The 18,906-nt window shown below is 42.5% G+C and overlaps 1 protein-coding gene across 1 annotated transcript in view; it reads right to left on the bottom strand.

The window, feature by feature from the left end:
* Positions 1-5,889: 5,889 nt before the first annotated feature.
* Positions 5,890-18,906, bottom strand: part of RIMKLA (ribosomal modification protein rimK like family member A) — a 31,195-nt gene continuing 18,178 nt past the window's right edge. Inside the window, exons 3-5 of the mRNA XM_008067175.1 lie at positions 16,123-16,209; positions 9,991-10,194; positions 5,890-6,587 (exon numbers count right to left, since the gene is read on the bottom strand). Of these exons, the coding sequence (XP_008065366.1) occupies positions 6,097-6,587; positions 9,991-10,194; positions 16,123-16,209 (782 nt within the window). The 3' untranslated portion in view covers positions 5,890-6,096. The remainder of the gene's footprint in view (positions 6,588-9,990; positions 10,195-16,122; positions 16,210-18,906) is intronic.

Below are 18,906 nucleotides of genomic sequence, written 5' to 3'. Positions count from 1 at the left end.
CTGGCACCACCGCCTCCCATTTGATGCAAAGCCAGCAAACCTAATACAGGAAGAGCCAAAAAAAACCAGGTGCTAAATCATCCAAGGTCAGGCTGCTTTCCAGCCCCCTAGCTGTCCGAGGCAGCCTTTCCTCTAGGATTTTTCTAAACCAAATACATTCACTCTATCTTGCATTATAGCATCATAGAATCTCAAGGATGGATGAGACCTTCCAATCATTCAGCCTGAGCCACAGCATGCTTGAGCTGCTGCCAGCCGTCTCCCCAGCACCTCCTTTTCTCAACTGCAAAGCTGCTGGCTTTTATCCCTTGGCACTGATCCAGGATCACAGGAAGGTGCTGCTTATGACTGCTCACAGTGGGGGCGGGAGCACGAAGAAAGGAACCTGCGGAAAGCCACACACGTGGTTAAGTGCTACACATTCAAGACTGTTTATTTATCACACTTCGAGGTGACAAAACTAAGGTTTAGCAAGATGAGGTAGCTGTCCCCAGGTCACAAAAGTTCGAAGTTACCTTAGTCAGGAATTGAATCAGATCTGACTCAAACTGTTGCCACTCGCATCAGTCCATGTTGCCTTCCATAAGGTGTGCCCCCGACAGAGTGGTGAATAAGGTTGGTTGGTGTGAGGCCTGCCTTGTGTCGTGGGAATAAAAAATGTATCACCTTAAGAGATGCCACCAGAGTTCTCCTAGAGGGAGCTGTCTCTGTTCAGGAAAATGCCTTTAATAAACCTCTCACAGTAGTTTATTAAAAGGTGAAATCGTGAAGGGGTCAACGTTGGCAGGAATCACATTAAGAAAAGGAATGGCTATACTGTTGTACATGAGAATATAAATGGACTTGGTTTGTGTTAAGGATGGGAGACAGGGACCATGTGGAGTGAAAGGTGAGTGGAGATTCCTCAATAGTGCACAAACATAACGTTCTAGGAGTGGGGTGCTGAGTACAGACTGCTGCAGCACCTGCCATTCCTTCCCATGTCACTGACACACACAGGCACACACATACTCGCTCATTTGAATTTTGCTGCGTGTGGAAATGGGGGAGAGGGGAACTGAGCCTCACGTCTCAACTGATGCAATGCAGAGATGAGACAACATTGTTGTTTAAAATGAGGTAGAGAAGTCTGAAGTCAGCAGTGGCTGCAAAAATATAAGTCCCTTAGCAATCACAGAAATCTAGAAGCTCAGAACCCAAGTTCAATTGTCAGACCTGTCTGAATCTCAAGGGGGAGTCCTCAGCTGACATTTGGTCGACAAGAAGAATGACTCTGTGCCTAGTGTCTGGTTGCAAGGGGGAGGCATCATGGAACAGAAAGTGGGAGAAAACTTTTGACCTTGTTGCTGATCGCAGCGGAAGCATCGAACAGGATTCCTTCTCAGGTGTGCCTGATGCAAGACGTTCAGGAACTGCAATCCTTGGCCTCTGGGACATTCTGCAGTGAGGGAACATCAGCCACATTGGGACCAAGGGAGCCTTCGGTCAGCCTGGCACGGACCTTCTCCCTCACATCCCGTCACAGAAGGTGCGGGGTAGAGGTAAATGGTCTTGGCTGGTCTAAAGACAGTGCAGGCCACGAACCAGTTTCCATCACAGAGGTCTCCTAGCCCTCTCCATGTTGCCCTTGGAGCTCTCATCTAGAAGCTATCCAAGCACTAAGCCCTTGACAGCTGCACATGTTGATCCAGAACTGAGGCTCGTCAGAAGGGGAATGGGCAGAGGGTGGGTCCAAGACGGCAGCAAGTATGAGATGCTGAGGAGGAACAGCGCCACCTTTGGCAGCGTGATGAACTGGATGGGGAATCTGATCGCCCGGGGCCAGCCTTGCTATTGAGTGGTAAGGGACCATGGCTTCTGGAACTCAGCTCCCCTATTTATGAAACAAAGGTCTGGACCAATCTCCAAGATGCTGCTGTGCCTGTGGCCTCACATCTGGCTCTATAGGTGACTTTCTTAGTGTTGTCTTGGAGCCCCAGAGAACATGAACCTCACAGAGTGAAGTTACCAACCGGTTGGAGTGCCAGCCCAGGACCTGGGAGAATGCATGCTGGCACAGGAACTGCACCTGGAGAAGGAAATTGAAAGGTTTAATGGACGAAAGTATTCATATTCAGCTGTGTGAGTTTTAGGAGGGAGGGCTGCTGAGTCTAGCCATAGATAAAGTCTGGTTTTAGGAAGGATTAAAACAATATATCCCTGAGAAGATGGTCTTCCAGTTAATATCTTAAAGCAACAATTTGTACTGGTCTTGAGTCTCAGAGGCAAAGTCAAAAATAGCACTAGGGGTTCTATGAGTCTACAGCTCCAGATCTAAGAACATTAACTTCAGAGACAGTGACAAAGATGACTGTTTTCACGGCCTTTCCCAAGACATCTGCACAGACTAATGGTAACAGAGGCCTCACCTCCAAGTACAAAGGAAACTACTAAGCCGAAATTATTTGTCACTGACTCTCTAAAACCTCATAAGGCTATGGCCCTGGGCCTTGCCTACACATAGCATCCCAGTCCATTAACTCTTGGGAGGGTCTGCTTTTACTTGGGTGGCCCTGGAACCCCTCAGCTAGTTGCATAGATCTTTCCCAGGTTTATATTCTGAGTGTTCTCAAGACCACATTCCTTGGGATTTGAAGAAGGGATGAGGTGCATCTCTCCCACTTCTCCAGGAAGACAGAAGTTCATGCTTCTCGTTGTCTTATACAGAATAGCTTCAAAGACATCTACCTCTAATCAATACAAATTCATGATTCTTTCATTAAAACCCACATAAGAGCCATTTTCCCTCCTTCCCACTACAATTCCAAATGATGTCAACTTCTTATTTCTTTCACAAAACTACCCCCAGACCATTCTCCTTCCCTTCTCTCCTGTTCCCCATTGTCATGAAATCTCCTTTTAGCTGGATACATCAGTCTGTAATTGTGACGCTAATGGCTTATGATCCTCTGACATTGTTTCTCGAATCCTAAAGACTTAAAGCCTCAAATCTTCATTCTGGCAACCCCATACCCAATCAGACACATAACATGAAGATATTTTTCCCAAGTGCAAAATCATATATTCGGAGTGACTGAGCTATTGGCATTCAAGTTTTGACCAGTTTCAAGATGCTACTACCAGATAATGGGGAAGACCATATACAGACACTGCAATCTATGTTACAGAAGGAAGACGTTGTTAGTTGGTATACAAGTGTTTCGGGTTATATACGATACATCCAGAAAGCTGTTTGAATACACGAAGAACCTTATTCCTTTCAGGTCTTAAGTTTCTCTGGCTGGAAGTAAGGTCTCTGAGAAGCTGCATTCCTTTTTCAGGGCTTCTACCACTGTTTAGTGTGCTAATGCCAAGAATTCATGGCCTTTTCTTTCTTTACTCCCTTAAAGAGAGAAACTGTTATAAAACCAGATGTGGGAGGTGTTTTATGACCACCTTCCACATAATGTACAGCTGATTTATTAACTCACTTCAGCCGCAAAGCACCCCCAGGAGGTAAACAAAATAAGCATTTCCTCTGTCTGAAAAATAGAAAAGTAGAGGCAGAGTTTCTGTGGTTGTACAGGGCCAATCAGCTGTTTAAGGGGCGAACCAGAACCAGGCTCTGGCTCTGCATTCCCATGTTCTTTCCAGCAGGCCTTGTGGGCAGCTGTGACAAGTATAGCCTGGTCACCTGGCCGAGGCTCACAGAGCCCACGGTCAGCACAGTATGGGAAATCCTGGAGCGGGGCTGGCTGTGGTCCAGCTGTGATCTAGCTTTCTCTACTTCTAGACAGGGCCACTTCCAGGCAACAATGCCAGCGACTACAGATGTCACTCACAGCTGGAAAATGGGCCCCTTTTGACCAAGGAAACTGAAAGCCCTCTTTAGTGGATGGGGCCCTGCTAGCATGTTTTTAGGTAAAATAGGAAGACCAGACTTACACTAAACAGTGGAAATGAGTGAATACAGCTTCCAGAAAAGCATCACTTGGTTCAGATGTTTACACAGAAAGCATCTGACCAATTCCAGCAAGAATAAACCTAAAACTGTCCTTCTTTTAATGCCACCCTGAGTGGTAAAGATAAGGTACATGTCTTAACCTATATAAAGGTGAAGTATTTTCATTTTTCAACTGTACAAGACACATTACTAGGGTTACAGTTCCGTGGCATGCACCCTATGTTGGACTGCTTTTAAACTACAACTGTGTAGTGTGACATCTCCATTACATGATACCAAACATTTGTCAGTTGTACAACTGTTACTTGGTGAGTTCTGGTTTTAACTACAATATTTTAAAAGCCAATTTCTATTTAAGTGTATTGTGAAAAAAATGTAATTGTTTAACTTTACACATATTTTACATTTATGGCAGAATAAGTATAGGAACTTATGCACCCAAGGGTGGTGTTGCCTTCAAAACACCTTGGGAAGACATATGTTTATTCCAGTGAAGCTGACGTTTTGAGAACATTTCTAGAACCCTTTTGGAAACTGTCAACATGAAAGCTTCCTCAATGTTGGTAACTCTTTATCCTTTAAAGGTAGATCTATTTTTTGAGGAATGATTTTTTTTTTAACAGCCAAAGATCATTAGAAAATAAGTCTGATAAATAAAATAGGTGATGGAGTTCAGGACTACCTTGGTGGGCATTAAGGAGGGGGTAGGTAAAAAGCAAGTTCTGACTATAAAGTTGTGAGGCCCCTTTCCTTGCATGGCTTTAAAGACAACAAAGAGGAATTCTAAGTGTTCTTGGCACATGCAACATCACAGCTCAAGAGTATAGCCTCCTAAGGAAATGACTCCAGTTATGGTAACTTTTGAGTGCATGTGTTCTAGTATATTTGGTTTAAAAGGTAGTTTTGCTCATTTTCAGTCATACTTCATATAAACAGAAATGGAAAACTCCATCTCTCAGATTTCTCCCAAGGGCAGGATCTCATCTACTGCTTAGAGAGTTAAAACAAAAAGCACTTGGTGTCATGTCTACATTGGCCCCCAACAATGTGCAATGAGTAATTCCTGATACCTGGGTCTTCCCAGCTTGGAAAAGTGGGTAAGGACAGGTCTCTAGATCCTAGGTAAAAGTAGAATGTCAAGGGGACTGGAGTGTGTTTCCAATGGATCTATCTGCCCAATAGACCTACACCACCAACACATACAATAAAACCTCCCACAGCTAAGCAGTATGTAGAGTTTCACTAGGAGAGGAAGAAGAATGATGATCTCCCAGCAGCTTTCTGTGGTAAAAGCCCACTGGCTTCTGGACGACTAGTGAACACAGTTCATTGAAAAGAAAATCCATGGTGTTAGATTCTACTGCACGCTTAAGAAATAAAGTGGTGGCCACTTGCTCATTGAAGTGCAATTCCAGCTGAGGCCAAAGGCAGCAAAGGTGCAAGAAGCTGCTGGAGCTGACGTTAGTTGAAGTAGGTCTATAAATTCAGAGTGGCAAAGCAATTTGCAGAAAGCCCCAGTTACAAAGCAGGACACTTGCCAACCAGTGAAGTCAAAGAACGTTCAATCTCACTTTCTACAAAGTGCTTCACTGAGAATGCTAATGAGGAAGCTCCCTAAAACACCATATCCTGAGTGTCGGAGAAATACAGTCAAGATGGTAATTGATAGGAAGCAGCCACTGATCCTCTAGCGGTGTTTGAATGGTGTATTCTCCAAGCGTCACACACACACTTAATGAAGAACATATTACTGCAGTCACATTCCACCTCATCTACACATGCCTCCATCTCGTGGTTGCTTCTGAGTATAGTATTTCCAAGAGCCATTTCGAGTTAATGGATTCTACCGCTAAAAGTCAGAAGCAGCTACAGAGTCAGTGCCTTCAAGTCAGCAATAATATCCAAGTGCTCGCAGCAAACATCAGTCTCAGATCGATCAGTCGGGATGTTCGTGGTGAGTGTTTTTATATTTGTCTTTGTAAAAACCACAAAGCTAGGCCATTTGCTTAAATCATCGTTAGAAAGAATGCTGAGTGCCCAGATGGGATTTCTAGTTTCTGTGCAAATGAAATCACATTAGTCCAGATTTTATTCACTCAAAACTACTAAGGAAGCAGTAGGATTTGGTTTAAATGCTGCCAAAAAGCAGGAATTCACTTAAGTTTTAATTCTGAAGCAATCCTGTTGTTAATGTTATAGCCAGGTTCGGGCAGCATGGGGGGCGGGGCCCCCATTGTGCTTGCTGAAGAATCCCGGATCTCTCCCAGTTCAGGCTCACTCTCACTAGAGGTAGACCCATTGTTGATGGTGTAGACGCTCTCTGCAACTCCCTGAGCTGAAGCACAGCCATCCGGTTCATTCTTCTCCCTGGGACTTGACAGTCCTGGGAGGACAGCCATCTTCCCAGTCTGCCTATTTGGCAGCAAGGACATGGTGTAATCTGCAATGATCCCACCCACATCTAAGTTGCATGCCTGGTCGAAGGCTAGGAAGCCGACATTGGCGTTTGCCTCACACACCACAAAGGAGCCGTCATCCATGATTAGGAGATCAATGCCACAGAAGTCCATGCCCAGGATGTTGGACACCTGAATAGCCAACTGCTTGCCTTGTTCTGTCAGCGGGCACATGACGCCCACACCACCTGTAATGTAAAGGTGACATCAGATGCAAACTGGTAAGTCACACAACTCAAGGAAAGCAGGAGGGTTTGTTGTGGGGCAGCAAGACAGGTTCGGTCATTACTGACAAAATGTCTGGATTCAAATTAGGGCGTCCTTTGAGAAAACAGTACGGTCATTTCTTATCTAAAGTCTTAAAAATGCAGATTTCTTCTGACCCAGCCATCCTACTACCAAGAACATAATCTTATGCATGGAAAAAAAGCTTTATGCACAAAGATGTTGATGGCGGTGTTATGGAAAATACTGGAAAATCACAGTGCCGGTATGTGGTGTGCCCTCAATAAATATTTGCTAAATGAAGAAATAAAAAACTGTCATCTAAATATCTCACAGTAGAGGGAAACAGCATGTTTTATAGCCATTAATAACAGTGCTCACAAAGAAAAACACTTACAGGATTAAGGATTATCCAGTATGACCACAAGTATGTAAAAAGATATTTCTCAGAAATAAAGATTGGAAAGAATGACATGTTAAAATCTAAAACTAAAAAATATAAACAGTGGTATCTCTAAATGGTAAGGATAATCATAAATATCTTTTTTCACTTGACTCTGCTGTATTTTCCAAATTTTCTACATTGGTAATGTATTCCTCTTATGATTAGAAAAGATAAAATTAACTTATTTTTTTAAGTTAAAAAAATTTTTTATTTTAAAGATGTGGGGTACAATTCAGGATTAGGTACATATATGGTCACTGTACAGGTAAAGTGTGGGCCTCCCTTTGGTCCCCACTTCGCCTGGTTTGAGATGAGGTACCATTATTTATGTTATGTGCCTCCCCACCCTCCCTCCCCTGGCAGTGTCCCAGAACTGCCAATCCCTTTCTTATAGTATTATGATAAATGTTCTGGGTCCACTTATGAGTGAGAACATGTGGTACTCAGTTCTTTGTTTCTGTGATAGATCACTGAGCATTATAGACTCTAAATCCACCCAAGTTGCTGCAAAGTCCATAATTGTATCTTTCTTTATGGCTGTGTAATATCCCATCATGTAAATGTACCACATTTTCTTTATCCAGTCCACTTTTGATGGGCAGCACAATTGGTTCCATATTTCTGCTATTGTGAATAGTGCTACAATAAATATGCATCATCAATAACTCCAAAAACATATGCTAGGGAGAATGTGGGGAAAGGGAATGCTTCTACACTGTTGGTGGGAGTGCAAGTTAGTACAACCTCTGTGGGAAGCAGTGTGGTAACTTCTAAAAGATCTAAAAATCAACCTTCCATATGACCCACAATTCCCCTTCTGGGAATATACCTGGAGGAACTCAAATCATTCTACAAAAAACTTACTAATTTTTAAGAGAGAGATAGCTCTTTTCACCATCTTTCTGTGCCACCATAATGGTATGCACAAATGTCCTGATGTTCTCAAGAGCATCAACAATGCCCAAAAGAGAGGCAAACACCAGGTTCTTATTAGGCCGTGCTCCAAAGGCATCGTTTGGTTTCTAACTGTGATGATAAGCACGATAACATTGGTAAATTTGAAATCACTGATGATCAGAGCTGAGAAAACTGTTGTGAACCTCACAGGTAAGTTAAAAAGTACGGAGTGATCCGCCTCAGGTTTGATGTACAACTTAGAAAGATTTAGAAAAATGGCAGAATAGTTTGTTCCTACTTCATCAGTTTGGTTTCATTGTACTGTCAACCTCTGTTGGCAACGTGGAACATGAAGAAGCAAGATGAAAACACGCTGGAGAGAAAATCCTGGGATTCTTTTTTAAGGGATATAATACATACTTACAAATAAAATGCCTCACTGAACAAAAATAAGTAAATAAAAGAAGAGCTAGATGAAGAGGATTGTAAGACAAAATTCTGTACCAAGGAAAGAGAGAGTCTGATTGCCCTTGTTAAGAAGCTAGAACTAGCCGGGCTCGGTGGCTCAGCCTGTAATCCCGTGCCTTTGGGAGGCTGAGGTGAGTGGATTGCCTGAGCCCACGGGTTCGAGACCCGCCTGGACAGGTGAGAGCTCATCTCTACAATAAAATCAAAAAATTAGCCGGGCGTGGTAGCGCGCGCCTGTAATTCCGGCTACTCGGAAGACTGAGGCGGAAGGATCGCCGGAGCCCAGCAGGTTGAGGCTGCGGTGGCCGGGAGCGGCCACTGCACTCCAGTCTGGGTGACAGAGTGAGACTCCCACTCAAAAAAAAAAAAAAGATTTGAATTCCCAGGTTCAATAACTAATATCTTTACCTTAACACTGTCCCTTCCCAACTATGACACTGTATAAGGAAAAAGCTACAAAACAGTTTTAAAACAGCTCATCAAGAAAAGCAACAGGATAAATTATAAAACCATGTAATTACTAGTTAAAGAATGAATTCTGTAAGGTAACTAAAAAAACCAAAATGATAACATACAAGTTTCAATACTATGGCACTACACATGATTATCATGAAACTACTGTAAGGTACTTAGTATTGTGTCAATCCGAATCTAGCATTTGGCTGCATCATACCACTTTATCACAACATCTTACAATTTCCTGTTTATGTGCCTCCTTTGCTGGACCACATGCTACCCAAAGGCAAGGGTTCTCTCTGAATCTCTTTAATCCCAACATCTACCACAGAGTCTGCTCATGAAAATGCTCAATGAATACTAGTGAAAGAAGGACCAAATCAGAGTCCAAGCTTCTTTATTAATCATTAGACTTCATATACTTATCTGGTGACTTAGGAAATAATAGAAAATTTTTTTTGTAGTACCACCATACAAAATCATTCAAGGAGGTGGACAGTGCTCTGTTGTTGGGACAAGAACTTATATCCCTCTTGGAATATCTCCATTTACCACAACAGAAAACAAACTTTATCAGTAAGTTAATAAGAAAAGTTCATGCATTTGAACAAAGCATAAGCTGCAGCTTTCTAATAGCATCATAAACAAAAGAAAAACACAATTTTCAATTAAAATATAAAAGGCAAATGTGATGTTCCTCCTGCCATTGCTTTAGTTTGGACCCTTATTATTTCTTGCCTGAACTGTTGCAACAGCTCTGAAACTCATCTCCCTGCCTCTCATCTAATGCTTCCACTGCATCCTTGACTGAGATGGGAGTTTTCCTCAAACACTGGTCCACATGTCACTCCCTTTTGTTAGTCTAACAACTAGAGGGTAGGTTCAAATCTCCATGTCCAGACCTGCTGGTTGACCTCCATCACAGCACTTTCACTCGGATGTTCCCCTCCTGGACAGCTTGCTGCCATAGGAAAGGGCTCGTTTTTTTATCTGTGAGACTCTGGTGTCCAGCAGAGGGTCTGACAAGCTAATAGGGATTAATATATGTTTACTGAACAGGTCCAAACACCCTAATGAAACTCTCTGCTTTTATGCCTTACCAAGAGAGCAGTTGCTTTGCATCCGTCCGTCTGTGGAGCAGCGAAGCATAGAGCCTATCACCTGGCCCCCGACCACCACCACCCGGATATCCTTTCCGTGGGACTCCTTCACATACTTCTGGAACAGGTAGGGCACGTCATGGCGGATCAGATGGCAGATGTCTGAGAGGTGATGTTTATCTCTTGCCAGAAAAACAGCTTTTCCTTTAACAAGACAGACAAAGAGCAAGAGAAGTGGTGAGAAGAGCCTCTGGACTTTGCCCTTGCCATCCTGCCTCTTTATTCCACACTGTCATCAGTTCTCTCTGAACGTGCCTTACTTTGGCCCCTTCTATTTCTCTGATTAGACTCTTGCTTCTTATTAAACAACCACTGAGCCCTATTTTCCCTAAATTTTCCTTGGGTCCTAATATCCTCTCCCTCTACCACCACTCTTTTCAAAATGACATAATTTTAATAATAATGTATTCCAGAAACACAGAGAAGGGGCCAAAATAAAATCCTAAGGATCTAATCAGTGCAGTTTCAAAAATAGTTAATTAGTATCTCCTATCACCCAGAGGATGCTGATTAGGCAGGGTCCATGTCTAACTCATTTTTTAATTTCCCCAAACCTCACACTGGGCTTGATGCACAGGGAAGATGTCAATCAATGTTTACAGAACATAATTAATTGAACATACTTTAGAGAAATTCTAAGACTGGATGGAAAGAGATTTTTAAAAAAAGATAACTACATCACAGCACAATAGGACATTAAAAGAGGTCTATGCAGAATACTATGGGAGCTCAAAGGGGGAGCCACTGACAGATGTCCTTCTTCCTTATAGACATAAAAAAGTTATTATTTGGTTATACCCCTTTAATTTTAAAAGGAATGGCCTATACATTGATCTCTGGGGAAAACATTCCTTCTTGATTATAAATTCTTTGTTTTCTGCTTGAATCATCTATGCTTTTTAGCATCTGCTTTTTTCCATTTGTACATTAGCAGGGGTTCCTGATAGATTTGCTATGGAAATCTGACATGAACATGCCAGTCTGAGCATTCTTTTCAGCAAATACGAAACAAAGAGAGGTTTTCCTAAATACTGTATCACCATCTTAAAAGGAGTGGAAGCCTTCTGAAGTCTTAATAAAAAAGAGCGATGAGCATCAGTCTCTCGAGGCACATGAGACTTCATGTTATAACCAGGACAATCATTCCTGAGATGACTGACTAGACCCTAGACACATGACAGAGCTTGACAAGTGGGGCCAAGTGATCTGAAGATGTCTAAGTGGCAGATGACGAGAGGGTGTGCAGTTAAGTGGACAGTCAGTGTCAGAGAAGTTGAAGAGGCCCCAGCAATTGGGTACAATGTAGCATCCATGTTCCAAGTCTCAATCAGTGCACAGAAGTGCAAGTAGTTAGATGTTTGATGCCAGGAAATCAGTATCTGGCAATACATTGCTGGGATTCACTTATTGTTACTGGGATTCTCTGGATATTAGGTATGATTTTCAGCAGAGACGGGGGCTAGAGATAGGAACTGTGTCCCTTAGCTCCTGGTACAGAGGTTCTTCTATGGTGTTTAGTCTGCAGTTAATAAAGGAGCTACAGTTTTAAGTCAAGGAAAAAGAAAAGCGGGGCAGGGCACTAAGTTTAGTTAATGATCTACCAAGTGCCAAGCACTTTAAAAAATTATTTCATTCATACTTCATCCTAGCTCTATGAAGCCATTATGACAAGATGGTCATTCCTGTTTTACTGATGAGAGAAAAAAGGGTCCATAAGATTAGCAATTTTGTCAAGGGTATAGCTTGTGCACTCACTGTCTTCTTTTTTTTTTTTTTTTTTTGAGTTGGAGTCTCACTCCTTCACCCAGGCTGGAGTGCAGTGGCACGCACGTTCACAGCCACCCCAGCGTCGACCTACTGAGCTCTGGTGATCCTTCTGCCTCAGCCTTCTGAGTAGCCGGAACTACAGACATGTACTACCAGGCCCAGCTATTTTTTATTTTATTGTAGAGATGAGGTCTCGTCATATTGCCCGGGCTGGCCGGGAACCCGCGGGCTCAGGCAATCCACTCGCCTCAGCCTCCCAAAGTGCTGGGATTACAGGCTGAACCACTGAGCCCGGCCTGCCTTCTTTATATTTATTTCCATATACTAAAGTTTAACTTAACTATTGTAACATTGTTTGCTCCCTATCGCTTTTCTCTGCTAAAATACTGTGTTTCACTAGCAATGAACAATGTGAAAATGAAATTAAAAACACAATTCCATTTATAATAGCATCAAAAGGAATAAAATATTGAAGAATAAATTTAACTAAAGTATAAGACTTACACAGTGAAAACTATAAGATATTGTTGACAGAAATTAAAGACCTAAATAATGGAAAGACATCCCATGTTCATGGATTGTTACGATGGCCACACTTCTCAAAGTGATCTGTAGATTCAATGCAAACCCAATCCAAATCCCAACTTTCTTTTTTGCAGACATTGACAAGCTAAGCCTAAAATGTATGTGGACATGCAAGGAACTTTGAATAGCCAAAACCATCTTGAAAAAGAAGTACAAAGCTGGAGGACTCATACTTCCCAATGTCAAAACTTACTACAAAGTTACACTAATCAAGACAATGTGGCCTGGCATAAAGACAGACCTATATATGAACAAAATTGAATTAAAAGCCCAGAAATAAACTTTCACATATGATTTTTGACAAGGGTTCCAAGAGTATACAGTGGAGAAAGGGCAGTCTCTTCAATAAATGTTACTGGGAAAACTAGATATCCACATGCAAAAGAATGAAGTTGAATCCTACCTCACACCATATACAAAAATCTACTCAAAATGGATCAAAGATCCAAATATAAGGGCTAAAACTATAAAACTTTTAGAAGGCAACATAGATGTAAATCTGTGTGACTGTGGATTAAACAAGTACAAAATGACATTAAAAATACATAAACCAGCCGGGCTCAGTGGCTCAGCCTGTAATCCCGCGCCTTTGGGAGGCTGAGGTGAGTGAATTGAATGAGCCCGCGGGTTCGAGACCCGCCTGAGCAACTTGGTGAGACCCCATCTCTACAATAAAATCAAAAAATTAGCCAGGCGTGGTAGCGCACACCTGTAATTCCAGCTACTTGGAAGACTGAGGCGGAAGGATCACCAGAGCCCAGCAGGTCGAGGCTGTGGTGGCCAGGAGTGGCCACTGCACTCCAGTCTGGGCGACAGAGTGAGACTCCAACTCAAAAAATAAATAAATAAATAAATAAATAAACCAAATAAAAAACCAAACTGGACTTTATAAAAAAACACAAAACAAAACTTGTACATCAAAGACACTATCAAGAAATGAAAACACAACCTACAGAATGGTAAAAAACACATTCAAATTACATATTTAATAAGAATCTAGTATCCACATTATTAAAAAACTGAAAACTCAACAATAAAAAGACAAAAGACATAGTTAAAAAATGGGCAAAAGATTTGAATAAACACTACTTCAAAGAAGACATACAAATGGCCACTAGGCACATGAAGTGATGCTCAACATCATTCATCATTAGGGAAGTGCAACCCCAAACCACAATGAGGTACCACTTCACATTCATTAGGGTGGCTACAATCAACATACATACATATAACGGTGTACATAAAAACATACATACATAAAAAATAACAGGTGTTGGTGAGGATGTGAAGAAACTGGAACCCTCGTACATTGCTAGCAGAAACATAAAATGGCATAACCATTGTGAAAAAGTTTGGCAGTCCTCTAACAGTTAAACATAGAATTAACATATGACCCAGCAATTCCACTCCTAGATATATACCCAAGAGAATTATTCATAATAGTTGCAAAGTGAAAACAACTCAAATGTCCACCAGCTGATGAAAGGTGAACAAAATGTAGATATCCATACAACAGAATAGAGTTATAAAAAAGAATAAAGTAATGCTACTTGCTGCAACATGGATGAACCTTGAAAACATCAAGCGAAGTGAAAGAAGCTAGACACAAAAGTGTACATATTGTATACATCTCTTTATATAAAATGACCAAAATAGGCAAATCCATAGAAATAGAAAGTAGATCAGTGGTTGCCAGGGACTGAGGGAGGAGCAATCAGGCCTAACTTCTAATAGGTACAGGGTTTTTTTGGGGGGTGGTGGAAATGTTTTGAAATTAGAAGGTGGTAGTGGTTGTAAAACAGTGAATATACTAAAATCCACCAAATTTTACTTTTTGCAATGGTAAATTTTTTAATGTAAATTATATTTGGGGCCAAGCATGGTAGCTCAAGCCTATAATCCCAGCACTTTGGAAGACAGAGGCGAGAGGATTGCCTGAGCTCAGGGATTCAAGACCAGCCTGAGCAACTTGGTGAGACTTAGTCTCTACAATAAATCAAAAAATTAGCTGGGTGTGGTAGTGTGTGCCTGTAGTTCCAACTACTTGGAAGGCTGAAGTGGAAGGATTGCCTGAGTCCAGCAGGTCGAGGCTGTGGTGACCATGAGCATGCCCCTGCACTCCAGCCTGGGCGACAGAGTGAGACTCCAACTAAAAAAAAAAAAAAATTTCAATTTTTAAAACTTTAGAAAATATTATATATTAAATTTCTGCTTATTGACTGCCTTACCTTTCTTTAATGTAGGCTCCTTCAGGGCAGAAATTTTTGTTTTGTTCTTATATATGTCTCCAGAGCCCAAAATGGTACCTGGTACTCACTTTGTAGGCACTCAATAAATACTATTTGAATTTTATGTTATGTGTACTTTATCACAATAAAAAAATTAGTTGAGAGGTTGACTGCAATTTAGCACAGTACTGTATCTGAATGGTATTGAGAGCCCCACCTCACCACCCAGGCTCATTTCTCTTGCTCCTCTATTCTCACAAGTTTCTTTGTTTATATCTGCTTCTGCATGTTCACGCATTCCTCCAGTTCAGATTCTACACTTCAACCTAAGTCTCCTTTTCTTCCAGTGAAGCGTTCATAGCAGAATTTTCCCTCCCTCCTTCAGGCCCAAACAGGCCCCTGAGCATGTCTGCTACAGCAGTGATCACCCTGCAATACAATTGTCTCTACTATCCACACATTGGAGCTCTTTGAGAGCAGTGACGAGTTCATTTCTAATTCATAGTCCCCTTCATAGTAATTGCTCATTATACATCAGCTTAGGGTTACCTCCCTTCACTCCAAATGCCCTGAGCACTTAAGCGTGCTATCTGGTGATAGTAATGAGAAGCCTGCTCATATCCTGCTCATATCCTGCAGGACAACAGCTTTTTGCTGTTGATGTCCCTACTGAGTCCCGACACAAGCCAAGCCCTGCAGCATGCCTTATAGGGACAGAGGTGCTCAGGACCTGGTCCTCACCACTGAGCAGCTCCCTGTTTAGTAAAGGGAGCAGGCACATACACCTATAACTATTACAAAGTGTAGTACTATACTAGAGGCATGCACAAAGTGCAACGGGAACAAAAAGAGAAGAGCAATTAATTTTGTCTGGAAGGCAGGGAAGGAGACCAAGGATGTGAGTAGGAAAGAAATGAAATCTGGAGCTGGCCTTAAAGGATGATCAGAAGCTCACCGAGTGGGCAGAGGAAGACTGCATTCCCAGCAAGGGAAAAGAGCAGATGTTTAAAGAGCGGGAAATGCATGGTCTATTTGGTGGATGAGTAGACCTGAAAGAGTTATGAAGGATTCATGAAGTCAAAGAAAGGGAAGGTGGAGGCTGTTTGTTCAGGGCCTTCAGCATCATGATGAGGAACTTGGGTTTTGTCTAACAGGCAACACAGGATCTTGGGAGGGTTTTTCATGAATGACAAGAATTGATGTTTCAGAGAAATTATTTTGAAAAAAGAACAAAGGATGCACTGGCAGTGGAGTTAGGGAAACCAGTCTATGTCAAGCCAGGAGTCCGTTGCAACAGTCCAAGGAAGAGATGAGCAGGATCTGACAGCAGCAAGGATGATGAGGACAAAGAGGAGGGGCGAGAGAACTACACTGAAAGCTCTCAAGGGAGAGCTGCATTTTTACAAGCAGCATTTGAGGAGTGTCTGGTCCAGGCAGAGTGGCAGCCCAAGTGGACTGATTATCCAGGAAGTCCTGGAGGAGTAGCACTGACCCCGATGGCCTCGTGTGCTCTTCACCACGACTGGGTAGCCCAGGGGCTCAGCTTCATCAATCATTTTTGAAAAGTCTTCATGCCCACCTGCCAAGAAAAGGTGAAAGTCAGTGAAGGTAAGTCTGATGGTCAGGCAGGGGTCACCCCAGCACTGCCCCCTCTATAGGAACTCTTGCAAGGCCTCGTGTCTACCTGATTAAAGCAATTCCAACCCATGTGATTTAATAGACATGTGTTATGCACCTATAATGTAAAAGGTGGGAGCAGACAGATAAGGAAATTGGCATTTATGTGGTGAAGGTATTGCATGCTCTAGTTCATGTAATCCTCATAACAACCACATAGGTAGCACCTTTTCCTTGTCAATGGCTGTAGTAGGCAAAATTAAGATGGTCCTCAAGAATCCTACCCCCGGTATACACACATTGCATAATCCTCTATTTGGAGTACAGAATGCACCAGTGAATATTATGAGATACCATTCCTGCGATGAAGTAAACCAGTTGACTCTGAGTTCCTCAAAAGGGAGATGACCCTTGGTGGGCCTGACCTAATCAGATGAATCCTTTTAAATAAGGTGAAGCATCAGAGAGACTCTTCTGCTGGCCTTGAAGAAGTAAAACTGCCATGTTGTGGAGAAGGCAATGTGGCAGGAAATAGAGGGCAGGTTCTAGAAGCTGAAAATGGCCCCTGGTTGATGGCCAGCAAGGAAGTCCTATAACTGCATGGAGCTGCATGCCAACAACCACTTGGCTTAAAAGAAGACTCTGAATCTCAGATGAGACCACAGCCCCAGCGGACACTTTGATTTCAGCCTGGTGAGACCTAAGCAGAGAGCCCAGCCAGGTGGCTAGACTTTTAAGCTCCTCAATTTTTAGTACTTTGGTATGCAGCAACAAAAAACCAATACTCAAAGAAACCAAGCCTGCAGATTTGTCTCACCCAAAGTTAAGGTATGACTGGCTCCAGGGTATCCCTTTAAGCCTTAACTTTTAAAAATACAAATAATGGCTGGGCTCAGTGGCTCAGCCTATAATCCCAGCAGTTTGGGAGGCCGAGGCGAGTGGACTGCCTGAGCCCATGGGCTTGAGACCAGCCTAGGAAACTTGGCAAGACCTCATCTCTACAATAAATCCAAAAATTAGCCAGTCATGGTAGCACACACCTGTGGTTCCAGCTACTTGGAAGGCTGAAGCAGAAGGATCACTGGAGCCCAGCAGGTTGATGCTGCAGTGACTGTGAGCATGCCACTGCACTCCAACCTGGGCGACAGAGTAAGACTCTGACTCAATAATAATAATAATAATAATAATAATAAAGAATAGGAAAATCTTTCTAAATTGTTTTACAAACTTTTGACGTCCTGTAGATTCTATATTGACCATAACCTTTTCTTAGTAACTTACAATCAATGTCATAAACATTAATGACTGTACCATAATGCTCTTAGGGACTATACTTGCCCTCAATTTAATGGCATCAGACTTGTGTGCTTTCTGGTTTTGAGACATGGTTTTCATGGTTTGTCACATTCCTTGCTGTTGGATGCCAACTGATATTTCTGCTCTATACTGCTGTCGGTATAGAGCAGAAGGATCTCTTCCTGCTTCTCTTTGCTGTGGGTTTAGGGCTTAGAAAGGACAAAACAACTTGTGAGATGATTTTTCCAGCACAGGGAAAGTTAGGTACCAGATGAGAGTGTGAAGGGGCTTTCCTATTCCTTAAGCGAATGAGGTTCAATGCTTGTTGAAGCCTGTGACACATATTCAAACTGTGCAGAGGTCCTTTTGGTTTACTTCCTAGCTTTCAAAAATGTGCTTGGCAGATGCATTGTGTAGGTACAGTGGTGTACTCGTGCTCTATTGCTGCTGTAGCAAATTACCAACAACTTGGTGGTTTAAACTAATCTATTGTCTTCCAGTTTTGTAATAAGAAGTCCAATGCAGGTCTCCCTGAGCTAAAATCTACCTGTTAGCCGACTGCATTGCTTTCTGAAGGCTCTAGAGAAAATTCCACTTCCTTGCCTTTTCCAGCTTCGAGCGGCTGCCCACATTTTTTGGCTCATGGCCCTTTTCCACCTTCAAAGCCAGCAACAGCAGGTAGAGTCCTTCTCATAGCTCATCATGCTGATCTCTGATCATGCTTAGTCTCACCTCTGACCCTCTCTTCTGCCTCCCTTTTCCACTTTTAAGGACACTGACAACACTGGGCCCAACTGCATAACTAAGATGATCTCCCTATCTTACAGTCCTCTGATTAGCAACCTTAACTCCATCTGCTGCCTTCATTCCCTTTTGCCATGTAACCTAACACAATCACTGGTATTAGGACATAAGCATCTTAGGGCAAGGTGCATTTGTCTGCCTACCCCAGGTGGTATCATTTTGCAAAGCAAAATACTCTAGATTATCAACAAAACCTGTCTTGTTCACAAAGGTGCTGATGATTTTGTTTTTAAATGAGGAGGCAGTATAGGTAATCAGGGCATTTTCATGAAGAAGGTGTTTCATAAGAAATTTCCTGATATCCCGCTGATAATCATAATTCCTCTGTAGCCATCCTTTTTTCTTTTACTCATAATGCAGTGAGAGAGAGGTCCTCTGAACCCAAAGCCATCCTTGCCCCTGTGCTTTGGACCCTTTCTCACTGCCCACGAATCTTGCACCATTAAAAGTGTCCCTTCTCAGCAGGGTGCAGTGGCTCAAGCCTGTAATCCCCGCACTTTGGGAGGCTGAGGCTAGAGGATTGCCTGAGCCTGCTGGTTTGAGTCCAGCCTGGGAAATA

This window comes from Carlito syrichta, unplaced genomic scaffold (genome assembly GCF_000164805.1).
Source record: "Carlito syrichta isolate Samal-C Ts95f unplaced genomic scaffold, Tarsius_syrichta-2.0.1 Scaffold309326, whole genome shotgun sequence".
Classification (NCBI taxonomy): domain Eukaryota; kingdom Metazoa; phylum Chordata; class Mammalia; order Primates; family Tarsiidae; genus Carlito; species Carlito syrichta.
The sequence above is the reverse complement of the archived record's forward strand: the minus strand, read 5'-3'. Positions and strand labels throughout refer to the sequence as shown.